The 18009-nt window shown below is 40.0% G+C and overlaps 1 protein-coding gene across 1 annotated transcript in view; it reads right to left on the bottom strand.

Annotated features, from left to right (window-relative positions):
* Positions 1 to 5412, bottom strand: part of VPS53 (VPS53 subunit of GARP complex) — a 178146-nt gene extending 172734 nt beyond the window's left edge. Inside the window, exons 1-2 of the mRNA XM_037022830.2 lie at positions 5260 to 5412; positions 3574 to 3654 (exon numbers count right to left, since the gene is read on the bottom strand). Coding sequence (XP_036878725.2) covers positions 3574 to 3654; positions 5260 to 5346 — 168 coding nt within the window. The 5' untranslated portion in view covers positions 5347 to 5412. The remainder of the gene's footprint in view (positions 1 to 3573; positions 3655 to 5259) is intronic.
* Between the last annotated feature and the right edge of the window lie 12597 nt (positions 5413 to 18009).

The raw sequence follows: 18009 nt of genomic DNA on the forward strand, positions 1-18009 counted from the left end.
AACCTGGCTACTCACAACCCAGGGAGCCCCGTTAAATACGAAACCTGAACTCCTCCCTCGTGGACTCGGTCAGTTAGACACCCCTGGGGATCTGTGCCAGTCCACACTCCTGCCTCTAGGCAACCACAGACATACAGTTAGTTGCCACTCAACAGAAACACATACACACCCTCCTCCTTAGAGAGACGCTAAATTGATTCTTGATATACTGACATTTATTTTAAATATTCTAAATTTATAATTCACAAGTATTTACAACAGGTCTGTGAGCCTACACAGATGGGTTGTGCCCAAAATCTAGCAATAGTTGAAAGAAATGAAAAACCACTACATTCTATTGCCTTTTCATTAAGGTCCCTGGGAATCTGGGTTGAAGATGATAAACTGCTAAGTATAAATCTGGGATTGGGGAAATAAAGGTAACCCTCTGACATAAATTTTCTGAGTTACCTAAGTAACCTCACTACACATTATTATGTACATTGGGGCACAATTAGGAAATACATATGACTGAATGTGTAGAACAACAAATGTCTTCTGTACTCTAAAAGCAAAATACATACAAAAACATATCAGGAAGAAGGGAGAATCTAGTGCTTTCCTTTCAATTTTCAAGTCTAACACTTATTTTTGCTTTGGTGAGTCAGCATTTTCTTGATAGGGTGGGATAATGAAATATTGTCGTGAGTAAAATTTCTATCTCCAGCTAATCTCTAGAATTCCCCTTTCATAGAAAAATGTGACATCTAAAAGCTATCTGTAGTCTCAAAAAAAACCAATCACACAGTATGAGACCATTTTTTCCAACTTTATTTTAAAAATTATCATGTCCATTAGAAAAAGTTTGGAAGATATATGCCAGGGTATTAACAGTTGTGGGGATTATGAGCTCCGGACCCAAATACTCAACTACACACATATTTCCACTTGGATGGCCTGAAGATGTTCAAAACTGAGCTCACCCTCACACCCTGTTCCTACCCTACTTACCACTGAAACCTGCTCTTCCTCCTTATTCCCAATTAGGGTAAAGGTGCTAATACCAACCAGTATGCCAGTCGAGAAAAAAAAGTTCAAAATCCTTCATTTGATATATAATGTGCAGCTTACGTGCCATTCCCTCAGGGAAGCCTTCTTGGATCCCCGTGTGCTGCGCCGTGTGCTTCCTCCACAGCAATGCTATCACAGTTAAGTGAGCAATCTTTCTCTCTCAGTGTCTCACTGTTCTCATCATAAAACAAGCGTGTTAACAAAGTAAAGAATTTATCACCGTTAAGTGTTTAGAATGGTACCTGGTGCATAGTATGCATCATATAAATGTTAACTATTATTATAGTTGTAGAAGTGAGGAGACTCTAGAGAGCAAGTAAATAATAATTTTAATAATTATACAAGTCATTGTGAGGTCATAATAATTTACTTATAACCTGTTAATGGTGTAATTATTACCTATTAAGATAGACTAGAAGCTCTATGTTGGTAAGGACCATATATGTCTGTCCTTATCTACCCCTCTAGCACCAAATTTCCTACACAGCTAGACAGAGGAGGTGCTTTTTGCTGAGTAAATGAGTGAATTTTAGTTCTATATCCCTTCAACCACCAAGTTCTGTGACTTGTGTCCCCTAAACAGCTTTTAGACTTTGCTCTCGCCACCCCAGTCTTCACTCAGGCTCTCACCATGCCGCTTTCATATACAATCTGACGATGGCTTCACGTAACACAGTGGTTTCAGCATTCACCCACATTGTCAAGTCTTCACCCCCTCTCTTGCAGTCACTGTCTATCAGCACAGTAAGATGTTATGGACTCATTAATTGTCTTCTCCATGCTGTACTGCCTTCCCCGTCTCACCATGCCTCTTATGTGATCTATCCCAGTAGCCGGCTAATGGTCTTTCTGCCTCCATTTCTGCCTCCCCCAGTTCATGACCCACATTGCTGCCAGATGGAATTAAAAAAATGTGAATCTGATTCAGTCATCACCCTGTCAAAAGTCTCAATAAACACCCACTGACTGGATAGCAGTCTCCAGAGTAGGGTGTGGCCTACCCAATGGGTTTGCAATAATACCCATGATGGTATGAGAAGAAAATATTCAAACCTCTATTTTTATTATTTATTGATACTGCCAATGCTACTAAAACCTAATTTATTTAAGAATGGTCCTAGGATATGTACATATTTTGGGGGTACAGGCTTAAATTTTAGCCCAGTGAAAACTGGTTGTATGGGAAATATTTCTCTGAGAGGCACAAGCCTAGAGGACAGAGTTCCTTCAGGATCTTTGCTCTCCCTACCCCTTCAGCCTCATCTCCTCCCAGGCTATGCTGTGAACATTGTGTTTCCAGTCTCTAAGCCTTTGCCCTGTGTTTACATCAGACTTCTTTCCCCTGATATCCTGGAAGATTTGCCTAGAGATTCATTCTGCCTAGAATTGTGTTCTGTCAGATTGCCATAAGCCTGGTTCCTTCATAAGAATCAGGACTCAGCTTAAAGGTTAGGTACCTCGGGGACACCTTCCTGACCACTTACCTAAAGGAGCTCCATGATGCTGTCATGCTCTCTCACTGTACCTGTTTTCTATCATAGCATCAACCATACTTAATAATTTCTTGTTTACTTATTTGTTGATTTGGTTATTGTCTTCTTCCCACACTAGACCCTATGAGACCAGGAACTTTCCTGTCATATTTACCATTTCTCCCCAGTTTCTAGACAGTGCCTGGCACTTAGTAGACACTTAACAAATGATTGCTGAGTTTGACTAAATGAAGGAATTGAATCTGTTAAGACTTGGCAGAGCGCTGCCTCCTCTCTGAGGTTCTCCTAGAAAGAACTATTCTTTTGCTCTTCACTACACTGTTATATACTTCTCCTACAGCATTCACCAGTGTGTCCCTGAACTTGATTATGTGCACTTCAAGGTCATGGACTGGGTTTTATTCACCTTTGTATCCCCAGCGCCTGGCACAGTGAATGACAACACCTGACAGGTGCCCACGAATGTTTGCCGACTTAAAAATGAAAAACATACCAGATCTCTAGCTGACTTTTTCCCAAGTCTGCTGCTTTTAATTCTGGTCTACTTCTCACCTTAACACCCAAAATTAATTTTATTAAGAAAAACCCATCTGTACACGATTTTGTTGGCAAATCACCCAACAAAGCAATATAAAACATAAAGTCCAAAAATTTACATCTTGAAAAAAATAGCAGTTAAAGTAGCTTTATGATTCGAGGCTTATCTACCCACCTCACTCCCATTCTTCCCCATTAAATTTAAAAAAATTCTTTCCACTCCTCAATTTACTACAAAAAATTTGAGAGGACCCATAACCTAAGGGTACAATCTCCAACAATATGGTCCCTATACAAAGAATCCCACTCTCATGCAATGACAGTATTTGGTATTAGCTAACTACCCCACCACCTTTTTTACAATGGAGTTTGATTTGAATTTAACTCTCACTTGTTTATTGAGGCACACCCTAGCTTATGTAGTATAACACAGCAGTCATTAACATTCAGAATAAGCCAGAAGCCTCTGAAATCAAGGAAACTCTATACTTACTTGCTCTGTTGGGAACAGGGTATTGATATACTCCACAGCATTGAAATCTGCTCGATCTAGAGGATCCTGGCTTGGAAATACCTATACAAGGACAAGGGATTAAAAATAACTGGCATCTTTCTGTTTTGTTTTATGTATTATTTTTTTCTTCCCTACTGGGTGGTAAAATTTTTGAAGGCAAAAACCACATATTTTTTCATTTTATAAGGCTTAACACCCAACAGATGCTCAATAAAATATTTGTTTAAGCAAATCTTTAATTTTCACCAACTTCTGTAATTTTAATATATTGGTGCCACTAGCAAAGTGTGTAACAGTGAAAAAGTTCCACAGGCATCAACAAAATCCTAAGGACAAGAAAAAATAAGCAGGCACTGTGCACTGTCAGATTAAAGCAGCTGATGACATAGTTATATTAAAGCAAGTCTTGATAACAGATTTATGCACTACATCTCGATGATGTCTCAGCAGTAGAATTCATTATGCACTGAAGGAATTTTTATGCTTCAGACCATGTCAGGAAATGGCGAAGTGGCATTCAGGAACCGTCCATTTCTTTAGCAAAAGAAAGAATGCTGCCTTCTGAGAAATACAGGTAACTCCCTTCAATAGTTGCAACTTGAAGAACATGTAACAAGGTGGATTATTAAAGCAGTCTTGTGATCCCTGGGTACTGGATACTGGATTTTACCAGTTCAGGATAGTTTTTCTGGGAAGCAAAATTTTTTTTCTGGTATCTGCTTATTAGATAAACCTATGCTAGAACTCAATCATATTAAGAAATAGCAAAAATGTGCTCTGCTAAAATCTTGGTCAAACAATAGCTGACTGCATTATTTGCTGCTTCTATGACGGTCCAAACAGCAAATGAAATGTATGTCTTCTTCTGGCAGATGGAGGTGGGAGGGGAACAGTGTGGCCTGAAACACCAAACCCTCTGCCGAGGGTTCTGGTAGCCTCACAGTTTGTACCAAATGTGCTTTGAATGGGTAATTCAACCATTCCTAGAAAAACACACATCCAAAAATCTTTATAAATGGGGCAATACAGATAAATTTCTTAGTGCTGTGGCAGACCCATGGTAAGTATTAATGCTCAATAAATATTAACTATTAGTAATAAGAGTAGTAATGTCTTACTTTGAAAACCTTCCCAGTGGTTATTAAATATTTTCTTAAATCATACCCTTATGCCAATTCTTTTAAGGGAAATTTTCCCCCTTTGGCAAAGAGATGTTTTCAAACGATTCCCTTCTGCTCTGCGATCTGCTTCAGAAGTTAAGGTTACCCCTCCCTTCAATTCCGAGTCATTCACAAGAGGGCTAGGCTGAGAATCGGGCGTGGCAGCAAATCAGCCTGGTAAATGAATGGACCCACAACGCCCCGAATCTGAGGTTACTACCCATCTTTTACGTTCATCCTCTGAGGACGCACAGCTCCTTTGCCCAAATGCACCAGGACGCCCCACTCTCCAAAGACAATCAAGGACTAGAAAGGGCTCTCTCCCTCCCCTACACTCGAAAACCCCCTTCCGCCATCACCTCCCCCACAACCCTTCCTTTCCGGTCAGCGCCCAGCTCCCACCTCTCCGCGCGTAGACCGCTCCCTCCCCGTCTCACTCAGTTCCCACCCCTAACGCGGCCCCGTCCTCCGCACTCTCCTCCCCTCAGAGGGGCGGAACGCTCACCTGCTCGATGGCTAGCTGCACGTCGGGCGTGAGCTGCAGCACGGCCTCCAGCTCCTCCGCGAACTCCAGTTCTTCTTCCTCCATCATCCCGCAGCCCACCCCAACCGCGAGTCGATCCTCCAGCAGCCACCCAAGCCCCAGAACCGCAACGCTCCCGCGGCGGCGCTCAGGCGATCGCCGGCTCTGTCAGCCAGCCCGGCACTTCCGGGAAGCCCGGCGCTTCCGGGATCCGGGGCAGTCTGGGATAGCGGAGGACTGACCTCTGGTCTCCCGGAGGAGGCGGTCGGGGCAGTCCCGGGAGACTCCCCATACCGCCCTGTAGTCCAGCGGCCCCTCCCTGCCCTCACCTCACCGAAGGCGGCGTCCCCTCACTGAGGGGCCTGGTGTTGGGGAGGACCTGGCCGTCCCGGCAGGATCCCCCCGCGGCGGGGTGGGGGAAGCCCCAGCAGCGTCGCGACCCACCGGGAGCAACCCTCACTGGCCGCGAAGCTGGCGACTCTCCGGCACCAGGGCCCCCTTGGTCAGTGACAGTAGGTGACCACCTGCCATCGGGGGAGAAATGACCCCAGCTGGTAAGTGGCGATCTTGCCAAGGATGATTTGTAGGATGAGACAGTCCACTTGACAGGAGTTCGTTCTCCGTGTGCCAATCTGTCGGCAGTTGTCTGCGGGTATCTGCAGTTTTCTACTCGAGGCGGGGTTAAAAGAGCCGGATTAGGCAGAGCCCCGCCGCTGGGGAAATGTTTATGACACCCTTGAGTATCTGGAGTCCTAAGTCCCATTCCACGACTCATAAACTGTGTAATCTTGAACAAATTACTCCGTCTGCCGTGCTTGCTATATCCAGTGGTGAGGGTTAAATATACAAAGCGCTATGCAATTTTAAGCTAGTTAGGGTATCTGGCACTTTTGTACCACAAAGGGAAGAGGCCAGATAACCCTGTGGAACCACTTTTCCATCAGACACTTAAGACAATGAGAGAATTGTGGGCAAAGGAAGAGTTGTTTTACCAAACACTCTGAAACTCTAAGCTGGAAGAGTCCCTGGCTCCACTGAGCTTTTTTTTTTTTTTTAATTTTACCAGAATTGTTTATAGTAAAGAAAAGAGAGAAGCAATATAATTTCTAACAATAAAGGCTTAAAAATATAAATTGGCCATACAATGGAATATTAACCATAAAGTCATGATTTTGAAAATTATTTAATGACACGGAAAAATGTGCTTGATATATTTCAGAAAGCAAAAAAGTACAGCATGGTCCAGTTTATATGTGCATGTATTTTGCATCTATAAAAATGATAGCAAGGAAATACTACTTTTAAGATAATGGAATATATTCTTTGTACATTTTCCTTAAATATCTACAATTAACCTGTAGTTTTGTAATCAGAAAAGATGCCCTTTTTTTAAAGGAAAAGGTAATTACATCCACCTTTTCACTATTTAACATAAATAATTTATATATAAACTTTTAGTTTATGCCATGAGTTTTGATAAGTACATAGAGTCACATAACTGTCATAATTATCAAGTCCTAAAACAGTCCCATCATCCCCTGAAATTCCCTTATGTCCCACCCCTTCCCCTGGCAACCAATGACCTCATTTCTTTCTCAATAGTTTGACTTTTCCAGAATGTCATATAAATGGAAATCATACAATATGTCACTTTTTGAATCTGGCTTCTTTCACCTAATATGAGTCATTTGTGTTTCATCAGTGGCAGTAGGTGGCATGCATTGGTAGTTCATTTCTTCTTGCTGAGTGGTAATCCACCATACAGATATACCACAATTTGTTTATCCATTCCCTGATAGGGTATTTGGGTTGTTTCCAGTTTTTGGCAATGATGAATAAAACTGCTATAAATATTCATGTACGGGTTTTTTTGTGTGAACATTAAGTCCATTGCACTTGGGTAAATACCTAGAATTGGGATTGCCAGGTTGTATGGTAGGTCTTTATAGAACTTTTATCTAAGAAACTGGTATATTGTTTTCCAAAGTGGGTGCATCATTTTTGCACTCCTACTAGTGACATATGAGAGTTCTGGTTGCTCAGAGAGTTTATTTTGCATGATGGCGATAATAACTAATATTTTCCAGGCATGCATTATCTCTTTTAATCTACATGGCAGTTCTGAGCTTGGCAGTTATCATCATTATCCCCATTTAACAGATGAGAAAATGGGGATGTAGTTAAAAACAAAACAAAAAACTTACCCAAGTTCTCATAACTATTCCTGCTGTCCCTGCTGGTGATAAGGCACTAGGCCAGGAGCTGAATATTTAGCAATCAACAAAAGAGGCCAAGTGCCTGCCTTCACAGAGCTCTTTCTATGTATGAGAAGGGTTTTAATACAAATAAACATACAGTTCTGATAGGTCTAATGAAAGACAAGTAAGGCCTGTGTTGAGAGACTATATTGATAGTGTGCTGATTGGATTTGGGGGTCAGGAAAGGCTCTGAAGAAGTGATTATTCAGCTGAAGCAAAGGGTGAGGAGTGGGAATAAGGGATGACGGACAAAAGGAATGGTATATGCAAAGCCACAGGGATGGAAGAATTCGGCCAGGGTGATGGAACTTTGAAAGCCAGGGAGAATGGTATAACAGGCTGGAGAAGTAGGCAGTGACAGATGGTAGAAGCTCTTGAAGGTCATGTTAAGAAATGGAAAGCCTTTGAAGGATTATAAGCAGGGGAGTGACATGACTGGATTTACCAAGCCTGTCATCAGCCCTAGTCCCCACATTTCTGTTTGCTTTGATTCTGAGAGTCATGAAACCAGGATGATTATCTCCAGTACAAATTCATGCTGTCTAGTTTCCACGGACTGTTCTTTTGTGCACCCACTGTCAACTCTCGATTGCATTGCCCCTGCAGCCCCAAACTTCCAAATTCAGTTACTTCCTTTCTCCTGTGCAGATACCATAATGATTATAAGTTCGGATTTAAGAAAGTTATATAGTACAAAAAGTGTAGAAAGCTAAAAGAGCAGAGTCCATGAGCTTTAAAAAACTGCATTAATAACAGGCTAGACTGATTTATTTATGATACACAAAAGAGGAATACCTTTAATAGAAGGAGGAAGCCTGGAAAGACATTACATGTTTTTCAGATCAATAAAATATGGAGATTGTATTACAGAGATGCAAAATTTGGGTAGGAAAATAAGGAGCATGTGATATTCTCAAATGAGCTGGGCTAAAAAACACAAAACAAAGCCAAGCTCCTGTTATGCTGTGCGATGGGGTACAGCTGATGACAAAGTATTACAGAAAACGTATTTTCTACTTTGAAATTTCACCAAATAAGGCATAAATTCAGTCTCTAATGCTTAAAACACACAGACACACACAAACTAGAGGCCCCATCCTTCAACAGGCAATGCTAAAAGAATGGATTGGTAAAGGAGTACTATAGGCAATGGGGTGATCATGGGTGCTCTGAGGACAGCATCAGAATAAAATGGGAAAAAGCCCAGTAACCCCCAATGAGGAATTTTCATGTTTCTCATTGTGCCAGAAAAATTGTAAGTACACAGGATGGAAATGCTAAGTAGTTTTAAAACAGCCTTTGTTAATGAAATCCAGTGATATCTCTAAATTTCATGTGCTTCTGTCAGTTTAGTGTTTCTTTCCCTGCTAAAAGGAGTCTCCAAAATCCTGGTACACTTGCCACTGGTTTCATTGCTTTTGAAGTAGCTGTACTGTGATATATGAAGTAGACATTGTGCAGAGTATGTTATCTTGTAAGATCAAGAAAGTGTCTTTTTTCCATTGACGTTTCCCTGTCCATGATGACCTTCTCCTAAATAGCTGGGCTTCTTGTAAAAATTCTTGAAAAAAAAAATTACAGGAAATCTGAATTACCTGATCCTTACCCACTAAACACCAGTAGCGTGGCTCCTTCCCCCAACAGTGTGTTAACCAAAAATACCCACCCACAAATTTCCAAAATGCCCTAGGACTCTCAGGCACAATCACCTTTGATCCTGTTGTCACTCTGGGCGGGGTGGGGGGGCGGGGCAAAAGCTCCCAGGCCAACTTGTAGTGGAGAAATATAGTTTAATTTCTACATGAAATCTTGTTCGAATGTCTTCTTGGCACTCCTTTAAGGACTGGTTTTGGTACATGGCTTTTCATAATGACAGCTTCTTTTGCTTCCCTTCATTCCTGAGTTTTCTGAATGTCCCCAAACACCAGCATTTATTCTTGATTGACATTCAGGTAGTTCCGAATGTTCCCATATCCTGGACACCCAGTTTTGTTTTGGTTGGTACTCTTGATTCTCTGTACATGCCCATTCTTGCTTAACGGATCATAATCTCCAGCTAGCTTCAGCAGCAACCCTGTTCCCACGGTCATAGCTCAGGCATTCAGTCATGCATACATGCTAGTGCTCAGATGCTTTTAAATTAGAACGTTTCCCTATTGGCTACATAGCGTTCACATTCAGTAATTCCTTCACTTACTCAACAAAGTTATAATTATATAAGCCAAAATGATAAACATTTTTGTGTCTTACATATTACAACAAATAAAAACAGTTTTATAAAATTGACATTAAACTAGTACAGTCATTATAATGTAGCTACCATTCATGCATTGTGTATAACACCCTTAAGAATTTCAGAATGCCAGTGCCACATCCAGCCCTGTTTTCGTGTTTCTTTGGCTTCACTTCTTCCTGCTGAATTCTATTGCATTCCTGAACTGGGGATCTTCAGCCACTACCCTTCTCCTGCTCTATACGGGTAGTTCCTAATCTTAATTTTGAATCTAGACCCCTCGGAGGACATGAAGAACATATGGCATGAATAAAGATCTCTATGTCGATCCTTTTCCCAGAAAAACACACATTTGTACAACAGTTTCCATTCAATTTTAAGAGAAGAGAGATTTCAATGAATATTTCTTAAACTTTGTTTAAGCCCATGCCACCTTCTGCTCAATATAAAAATCTTGAGAACAGTTCTCCCACACATGATATTCTGATAAGAGGTATGATCCTTCTCTCTCCTATTTTACAATCACTGCAGTTGATACCCACTCTCCACCAGCCAAGAATATTTTGCCCAGCTAAACATTTTTAGGTATATATCAGAAAGCCAGCACAATGTTTTATATCCTAAATATAATTACATATTCAAGATTCTGATAGCTTTCCCTACCCTATTCCCTCATTGAGATTCATGGCTTTGAGAGACCACTCTTACAGACATCATTAATCTCATCCTTTATATCCACACTTGGGTTTCTCTCCTGAAGAGTCAGTCACGTATTTTCAACTGCCTGTGAAAATCTTCATGTTGCTTATTCTCAAATTTCTTCTTCTCTTCCCTCAATGCCCTAAGAATGGCATTGTCTGTTGGGTTTAAAGTTTAGCATTTTACAGGCAGATATTATCCACTACACTAAGTGATAGCAAGTGGGTTAGGGCCTAATACAATACAGTGTATTTGCAGAGTATGTTATGCACAGCTGAAATGTTTTCATATATTGTAGTCTTCACCATAGTCCTTGAGGTAGGTAGGACTGTAGGGTGAGGAGCCAAGGTCACGCAACTGAAGTGCTGGCCTGCTAGAGTGACACCAAGATCTGTCATGCTACAGTCTAATACTTCTGCTCTTATGCTTCTCCAGCCTCCTGAGCTGTCCTGTGACAGCAGAGAAAAATCTTAGGAAAATCAAAGCCATTGCTTTCCAAGAGCTCATGTGACAGTTTGACTCTTTAAAAAATGATGACCACCACCACCACCAAACATGTTATATATATGTCATGTTTTTAAAAATATTGCCTTTCATGTGCTTTACATGGCAGCATGCTTTTCTTCTTCATCAAATTTCTAACTATTTCAAAATACTCATGCACGTACTGATTGGCATTCTAAAGAAAGCCAAGGAGGTTTAACAATTACAGCCATTACTTTCTAGGTGCTTATTAGGGTTTTCCTTTCTTTTATATTTTTGTAATATAAATAATGAGTATTTTCTTAGGAAAACTCATGCAGAACAGGAAAAAAATGTTAAAGTTACTCCTAATTTACCTCCCCTAATATCACACTCACAAAACCAACACACATACATACACATTTCTTTCCCCAGAGATAGCACTGTTAGTCTGGTGTTTTTCCTTCTGAACCTTTCTTTGCATGATTATATAGCAGTATATGTGCTAATTACATTTACAGTTTTTATTTGAAATCGTAAGTTATATCTCACTGTACTTACTGTTTGGTGATTTCTGTTCTTTTCCCTTTAAAAGTATGTTCTAGAGATCTTTCTATTTGGGACTATCTTTGCTTTTAATGGCTATATATTTCATGGTGTGATTATACCACAAAATATCTTAGTACATTATTACTGAATAGATTGTTCCTAATGTTTTATTTCAAACAATACTACATCCTTATATATTTGTACCTCAACCAGCCCTGAAAAAAGTGCCTATATCCTTGTATCTTTATGTATACTGGGTATTATCAGTATTTAAAATATTTACTTATAATGATTTTATTGGCCTCTTTGTACTTTTTCTGTGTATTTCCAGTTTATACCATTTAACTAATTCTTTTGGGTCATATGTGTTTCTCATAATTTGTAGGATCTCTGACTTTTCTGTATATTAACCCTTACTCTGCTATATACTACAAATATTTTCTTTTAAACTGTTGTCTTTTAACTTGCTAATAGTTCCTTTTAATATACACAGTTTTGTTTTTATGTACACAAATCTGTCAGTCCTATTCTACATGAAATCTGGGTTTTATGCCTTGTTTGGGAAAGCTTTCTCCACCCTCTGAATTATAAAACTATTTTTCAAAATTTTCTTCTAATAGTGTTGCCTGTTTGACCTTTGATACATCTAGAGTTTATGTTTGGGGTGTGGCAGGCCATTGTATTAGTTTCTAGGGCAGCTATATTACTGCAGACTGGGTGCATTATGACATTTGTTTTCTCCCATTTCCAGAGGCCATATCTGAAATCAAGGTGCCGGTAGGATTGACTCCTTTTTGGAGGCTCTGAGTAAGAAACGCTCTCATGCCTCTCCCCTCACTTCTGGTGGCTGCCTGCAGCCCTTGGCATTCCTTGGCTTTTGACTCATCATTCCAATCTTTCATCCCATCTTCACATCACCTTCTCTGTACTTGGGTCCTTTTTCTGTCTTTTATGAGGGTATTCTCATTGAATTTAGGACCGACCCAAATCTAGTATGGTCTTAATCTCAATCCTTACCATAATTAAATCTGCAAGGACCTCATTTCCAAATAAGATTACATTCTCAGGTTTTGGGTAGACATGAATTCTGGAGGGACATTATTCAACTAATTTAATTTTTTCTGAAGGAAAGTGAATGGCTTCTGTGGTTTTCTTGCAAAGTCCTTCTTTTCCTCATAAGTATGGTGTGCTTGCCACAGATTAAATTTAGTGGGTCTAGTTCAGGACTGTTTTGTTCCATTGATTTATGTGTTTCTTCTTTACTGTTTTAACTGTAATTTGTAGGATGTTTTGATATATTGGGAATTCCATCCCTCGCCCATATTCTTTATTCAAATATTTCTTGGACATTCTTACACATTTTCTTTAATTCAGATAAGCTTTACAAAGAGCTGAGTACAGTAAAAACCTATTGGGATTTTGGTTGGGATTGTGTTGAATTTATAGATCAATTTTGGGGAAATTTACATGTTTACAATATTGAATCTTCCCTTTAGGGCCATGTTGTCCATTTATTTCGGCTTTTATGTCTTTCAGTAAAGGATGGTAACTTTCTTCATATAGGTCTTCATATTTCTTGTTAATCATATTTCATGATTTTATTAATTTAAAAAATATTGTAAATGGTTCTCTTTTTCTATTACATTTTCCAATTGATATTTGCTGGATGGCAGCTGAATTTGTACACAACGATTTGCTGGTTTAACTTATGTTAAAGGTAATTTCCTTAATGGTTTGTTGTCTTTGAATAGTTTTTAAACTTGAATTTAGAACTCACACTATTTTTAGTTAGGTATGACTATCTGCAAACAAGCTAATTTTTGCAGATAGCAAAAGAGATGTGTATGTGAAAGTGCTTTGCAAAATATAAAACAATACACGAAGGCAAGTACTTTATAATCACTTCTTTGTGTAAATTGTGCTTCTTATCATTATCACTGTGTACAAGAGCAAGGACTTCCCCAGGGTGTGCGGCTGTGGCCACTGTAGGAGCCAGGTACTTGGGATGTGACTGTACTTCTTAGGTCACAGTGTGCTTTTGCAGGTAGTTCAGAGTAAAACTGAGGAAGCTGCAGTCTGGAAGCTGGTGAAGGCCAGGCCTGGGTCATCTTCAATCCAATAGATGTTTGTAAGAAGTTTAACGGCAAGGAACTGGGCTACAGAGATACCAAGATAAACAGTTCTGTGCCTGTGCCCAGCACATAGTTTACATGTATTTTTAAATATATCTAATTCTTACAACAACCCCATGAGGTAGGTAGAGGGACCCCAGTTTTACAGAGAAGTGAAGTACTTTCCACATGCCATACAGCTTATGTGTAGCAGAGCCAGAACTGGAACCCAGGTCCTTTAATCCTAACCCCAGTGCTGTAGGTCATGGCTGCCTCCCTGACCCACAGGCCCTGCCTGTCCATCAGAGGCATGCAGAAAAAAGGGGAAACACATATATGGGTAGCAGTGCAAGACCATGTTGGCCAAGTGTCCTTAGAGTGCAAAGTGCAGGAGAAAAAAGAGGGGGGCAGTTAACTTCCTCCCAGCCATATTCTCCGTCCTAAGAGCAGGCTGCCTCTTTAGTTGTGCCATGTATCACCAAATACAATATGCCTTTTGTTGGTGCTAGCCTAAAGGGGATGATGTTCCATAAAAGGCTAGCACTTTCTTTATGTTCGTATGCCTCATTTTACCTTTCTCCATGTTTTACAACCCTTTTCCTCTTGTTCACTTGTGAATTCCAATCTCTGGATCTGTTTCTCTATTTTCCTGTGTCTAAGGGTGTATCTTGACCTTTTTATTCCCCGTAACTGTATCTATCTCGCCTCTTCCAATGGATCTTCGTCCTATGCTGTATATTTCTCTCTATGCCTCTTTCCATCACTTTATTTCCCCCTTTGTGGAAATAAAAGTTTCCACAAACTTTTTTGTTTGCTCTGTCTCTGCTTCAAGTGTCCCCTCTGCAGAAATGAAGTGCAGTACTAATAACTTATTTCAGAATAAAGTATTTCTTATATTAATTACTTATTTTTATATTAATAGACTTATTTCAGAATAAATAACTTATTTCAGAATAAAGTTTCATTTTCTTTGCTGTGATATTTTAAGCAGATGAACAGATAGAGACCTCCAATTGCTCTTTCAGCTCTAGAACTCCACATGAAGATGTTTCATGTGTGAACCTTCATTGTTTTCCTATAGATACATTTTTTTCCTTCCTTTCCTGGATAGGAAGAAAATGTCCTTGATCCAGGGTAGCAGCCTGCACATCACATATCTTAACATTTACCCAAGTATTCTCAAGTGTTTTACAACTAAATAAGGTATTTTCAGTTTAAGGCTGGAGAAACCAGGGAGCAGAATGGGGAGAGTCCTGCACCATGTCCCCTAATGGTATCCAGATTAGGGCTTAAAGTAATGGGACAGATGGGGATGAAAAAGCAGGGTCATATACCCTGGTGGCAGAAGAAACCACAGAAGAATCCCAGCACAGCCCTCCAAAACTGGGAGCTTTATAAATTCCCATTTAAAGGGTGACTCTCTGATTGGTAAATGAGTCTTACTTTGACATCTAGTAAACCAGATGCCACTCTTGAAACCCAAGAAGAAGCATAATTAAAAACTCCTTAAATCCCAAGCCTATAGCATTAAGCATTCCTGGAAGATGAATCAGGAACCTTGAGTTCTGACTTGAGTCTGGACACTTCATAGAGTGGCAAGTCAGTTTACCATTTCTGCATCTAAGTGTCTTCATCTATAAAACAAAAATATTATGTTCACCTACATCACAGGGTTATTTTGAGAACCAAGTGAGATAATATATGTGAAAGTGCTTTGAAAAATTATAAAATTAACCTTTTTATTCCCCATAACTGTATCTATCTCGCCTCTTCCAATGGATCTTCGTCTGGAACAGTTCTGTGCCTGTGCCCAGCACATAGTTTACATGTATTTTTAAATATATCTAATTCTTACAACGACCCCATGAGGTAGGTAGAGGGACCCGAGTTTTACAGAGAAGTGAAGTACTTTCCACATGCCATACAGCTTATGTGTAGCAGAGCCAGAATTGGAACCCAGGTCCTTTAATCCTAACCCCAGTGCTGTATGTCTAAATATGTTTTTCCTCTAATGGGACTTTTGTCAGCAGTTTGCTTGATGGTGATTAGAAGAGACCTATAGTACCTTTCGATTGCAGTAGGCATAAATGAATTGTATTTTCCGACACATTTGTCAGCTGAGGAAGATACAAAACAAAAAGCAAAGTGTAACTCTGCTAAGTCCTAAAGAAGCCATATGGAAAGTGCTAGTCCTTTAATCTTAACCCCAGTGCTGTAGGTCTAAAAATGTATTTATATTAATACCATATAAATATAAAATGGTATTAATAATAGCAGCATCAGAGCCCATAAACCCCATGCTACACATTTATATTTGTGAGTAAACAATTAGGAACAGTGGTTATTAATCAGAAACTATATTTTGAAAAATAACTACTTTCTCCTTGCTTAGTTTGAAGTTATTAGTAAAGTCATTAAATACACTGACCTTGAAGGCAGAAATACTGTGTTCAGATCCCAACTCTGCCACCAGCAACGTGACCTTGGGCAATCTTTTATTTGCTCTTGGTCTCATTTTATACACACACAGTGTGGATAACCGATTTTTCATGAAGATCCAGTGAGATAATACATGCAAAATGTCTGAAAGAGTGCCTGGCACATATATAAGTACTCAGTAAACATTAGCTTTAAAAAGTCTCATACATTTCTTGATCAGTTGCAATGTGTCAGGCCTAATTTAGGGAACAATGAAAATACATGGCTCTGTTTCAAAAAGCTAACAGTTTGGTGGGGAAACACACATACAAATAAAAAACAACATGCTGCTGAATAGCAAAGGCGGTTTAGGAAATGAGACTTACAAATCTGCCTGGAAGAGACAGGTAGATAGAAGCCTTTCTGGAGGAATAAACATTTGACTCAGGACTTTTGAAGGGTGAGTAGAAGTTTGTGTAGAAAAAAGGCTTGGTGCTTTTCATCTGGCTTTGTCATTTGCCCAAACGGTTGAAAAGTTAAGGCCTCGTGTTTATGCTTGTTGACTTTCTGGTGATTCAACCTTAACATTCTGGTGACTTTAAGAGGATGGTGTTGGAGACTGATTTTACTTGTTATTTTATATAAGTGAAACATCTGTTGTTTTGTTTTCATTTCATAGACTCCTTAAGAACTGTACCAGCAACTTCTTCCATAGGGAAGAGATTAGTTCCCACCATTTAAAAGGGTTAGCACCCTTGGTGCATGTTGCTGATCCTTTTAAGGAGAGAAGGCAGGAGGACTTGTAACCGCTTGTCCCTCTCTGGAAAAGGTGGAACTGGAGGTGACTGGGATAAATGCATAGGGAATAGAAAATGGGATGCACAGGGTTCTCCTGGAGAGAATGGAAAGTTTACAGATAGCTGTCCTTTGACCACGTGCAAATGTGAAAATACAGAAACCTTTGTAACTTGCCAGATACCTTGCTACCAAATTAAAGTGTCTTTTTTCATTTCACCAAGTGTAGGCAGTGAATTTGGAAGTTAGAGAAACTGCCTTTAGTGGAAGAAATTTCAGGCTTTTCTTTGGGTTTTCTGTTTCCTTAATGTTGGCTAAATCCCTCATCTTAACAACAACATACAGGAAGATGTTAAAAGCTGTGTTTACTAGGTATCTGTTTCTATACCAGTAACTGCCATGTCAGAAAAACTTAATTGTTATCTAACAAACCATCTGTTACCTTACAAAAGTTATAGAATCATGAAAATTTAAAGCTGGAATAACCTTAAAAACGTAATTTAGCCTCTTCCTTTCACAAATGAGGGAACAGTGGCCCAGAGAAGCTGAGCCCAGCTGTCCCAGAGTCCTCTAATGGGACTTTTGTCAGCAGTTTGCATGATGGTGATTAGAAGAGACCCATAGTACCTTTCAATTGCAGTAGGCATAAATGAATTGTATTTTCCGACACATTTGTCAGCTGAGGAAGAAACATAACAAAAAGCAAAGTGTAACTCTGCTAAGTCCTAAAGAAGCCAGGAATATTGAAGGTACTCTACTAATGGGTACTGAGGGAATATCAATCAATTCTGATCCATTCAAGTTTAGGGCACTTGGCCAGAGAACTTTCAAATAAGAACTCGCAGTCATCAACAACAAAACGCTCACCAAGACTGAACGGTGTCTTGACCCAAAGGCAAGAGGCAGAACTGCAGTACGGCAGCAAATCTACCTGGATATGTAGATTGAGGAGAACTGCTGGATTCTGCAGCAGCATTTAGTAATACTCGGAGCGACCCCCCCTCCGGAGAAATTACAGCAGTTGGCAGAGCGTGTGGAAAAGCCATCTCTGGCCCGCAGAAACCATTTCCCGGACTCTCTGTAGAAGCAAAACTGCTAGGTCGGTCGGTAAGCCAGGCGGGCAGATGGCGCCAAGCCCACGGGCCGTCTCCTTCCTTCCCCCAGAGATGCCTTCCACACCGTTCGCACCGGGCAATGCCCCTGGCCT

This window comes from Manis javanica, chromosome 4, assembly GCF_040802235.1.
Source record: "Manis javanica isolate MJ-LG chromosome 4, MJ_LKY, whole genome shotgun sequence".
Taxonomy (NCBI): domain Eukaryota; kingdom Metazoa; phylum Chordata; class Mammalia; order Pholidota; family Manidae; genus Manis; species Manis javanica.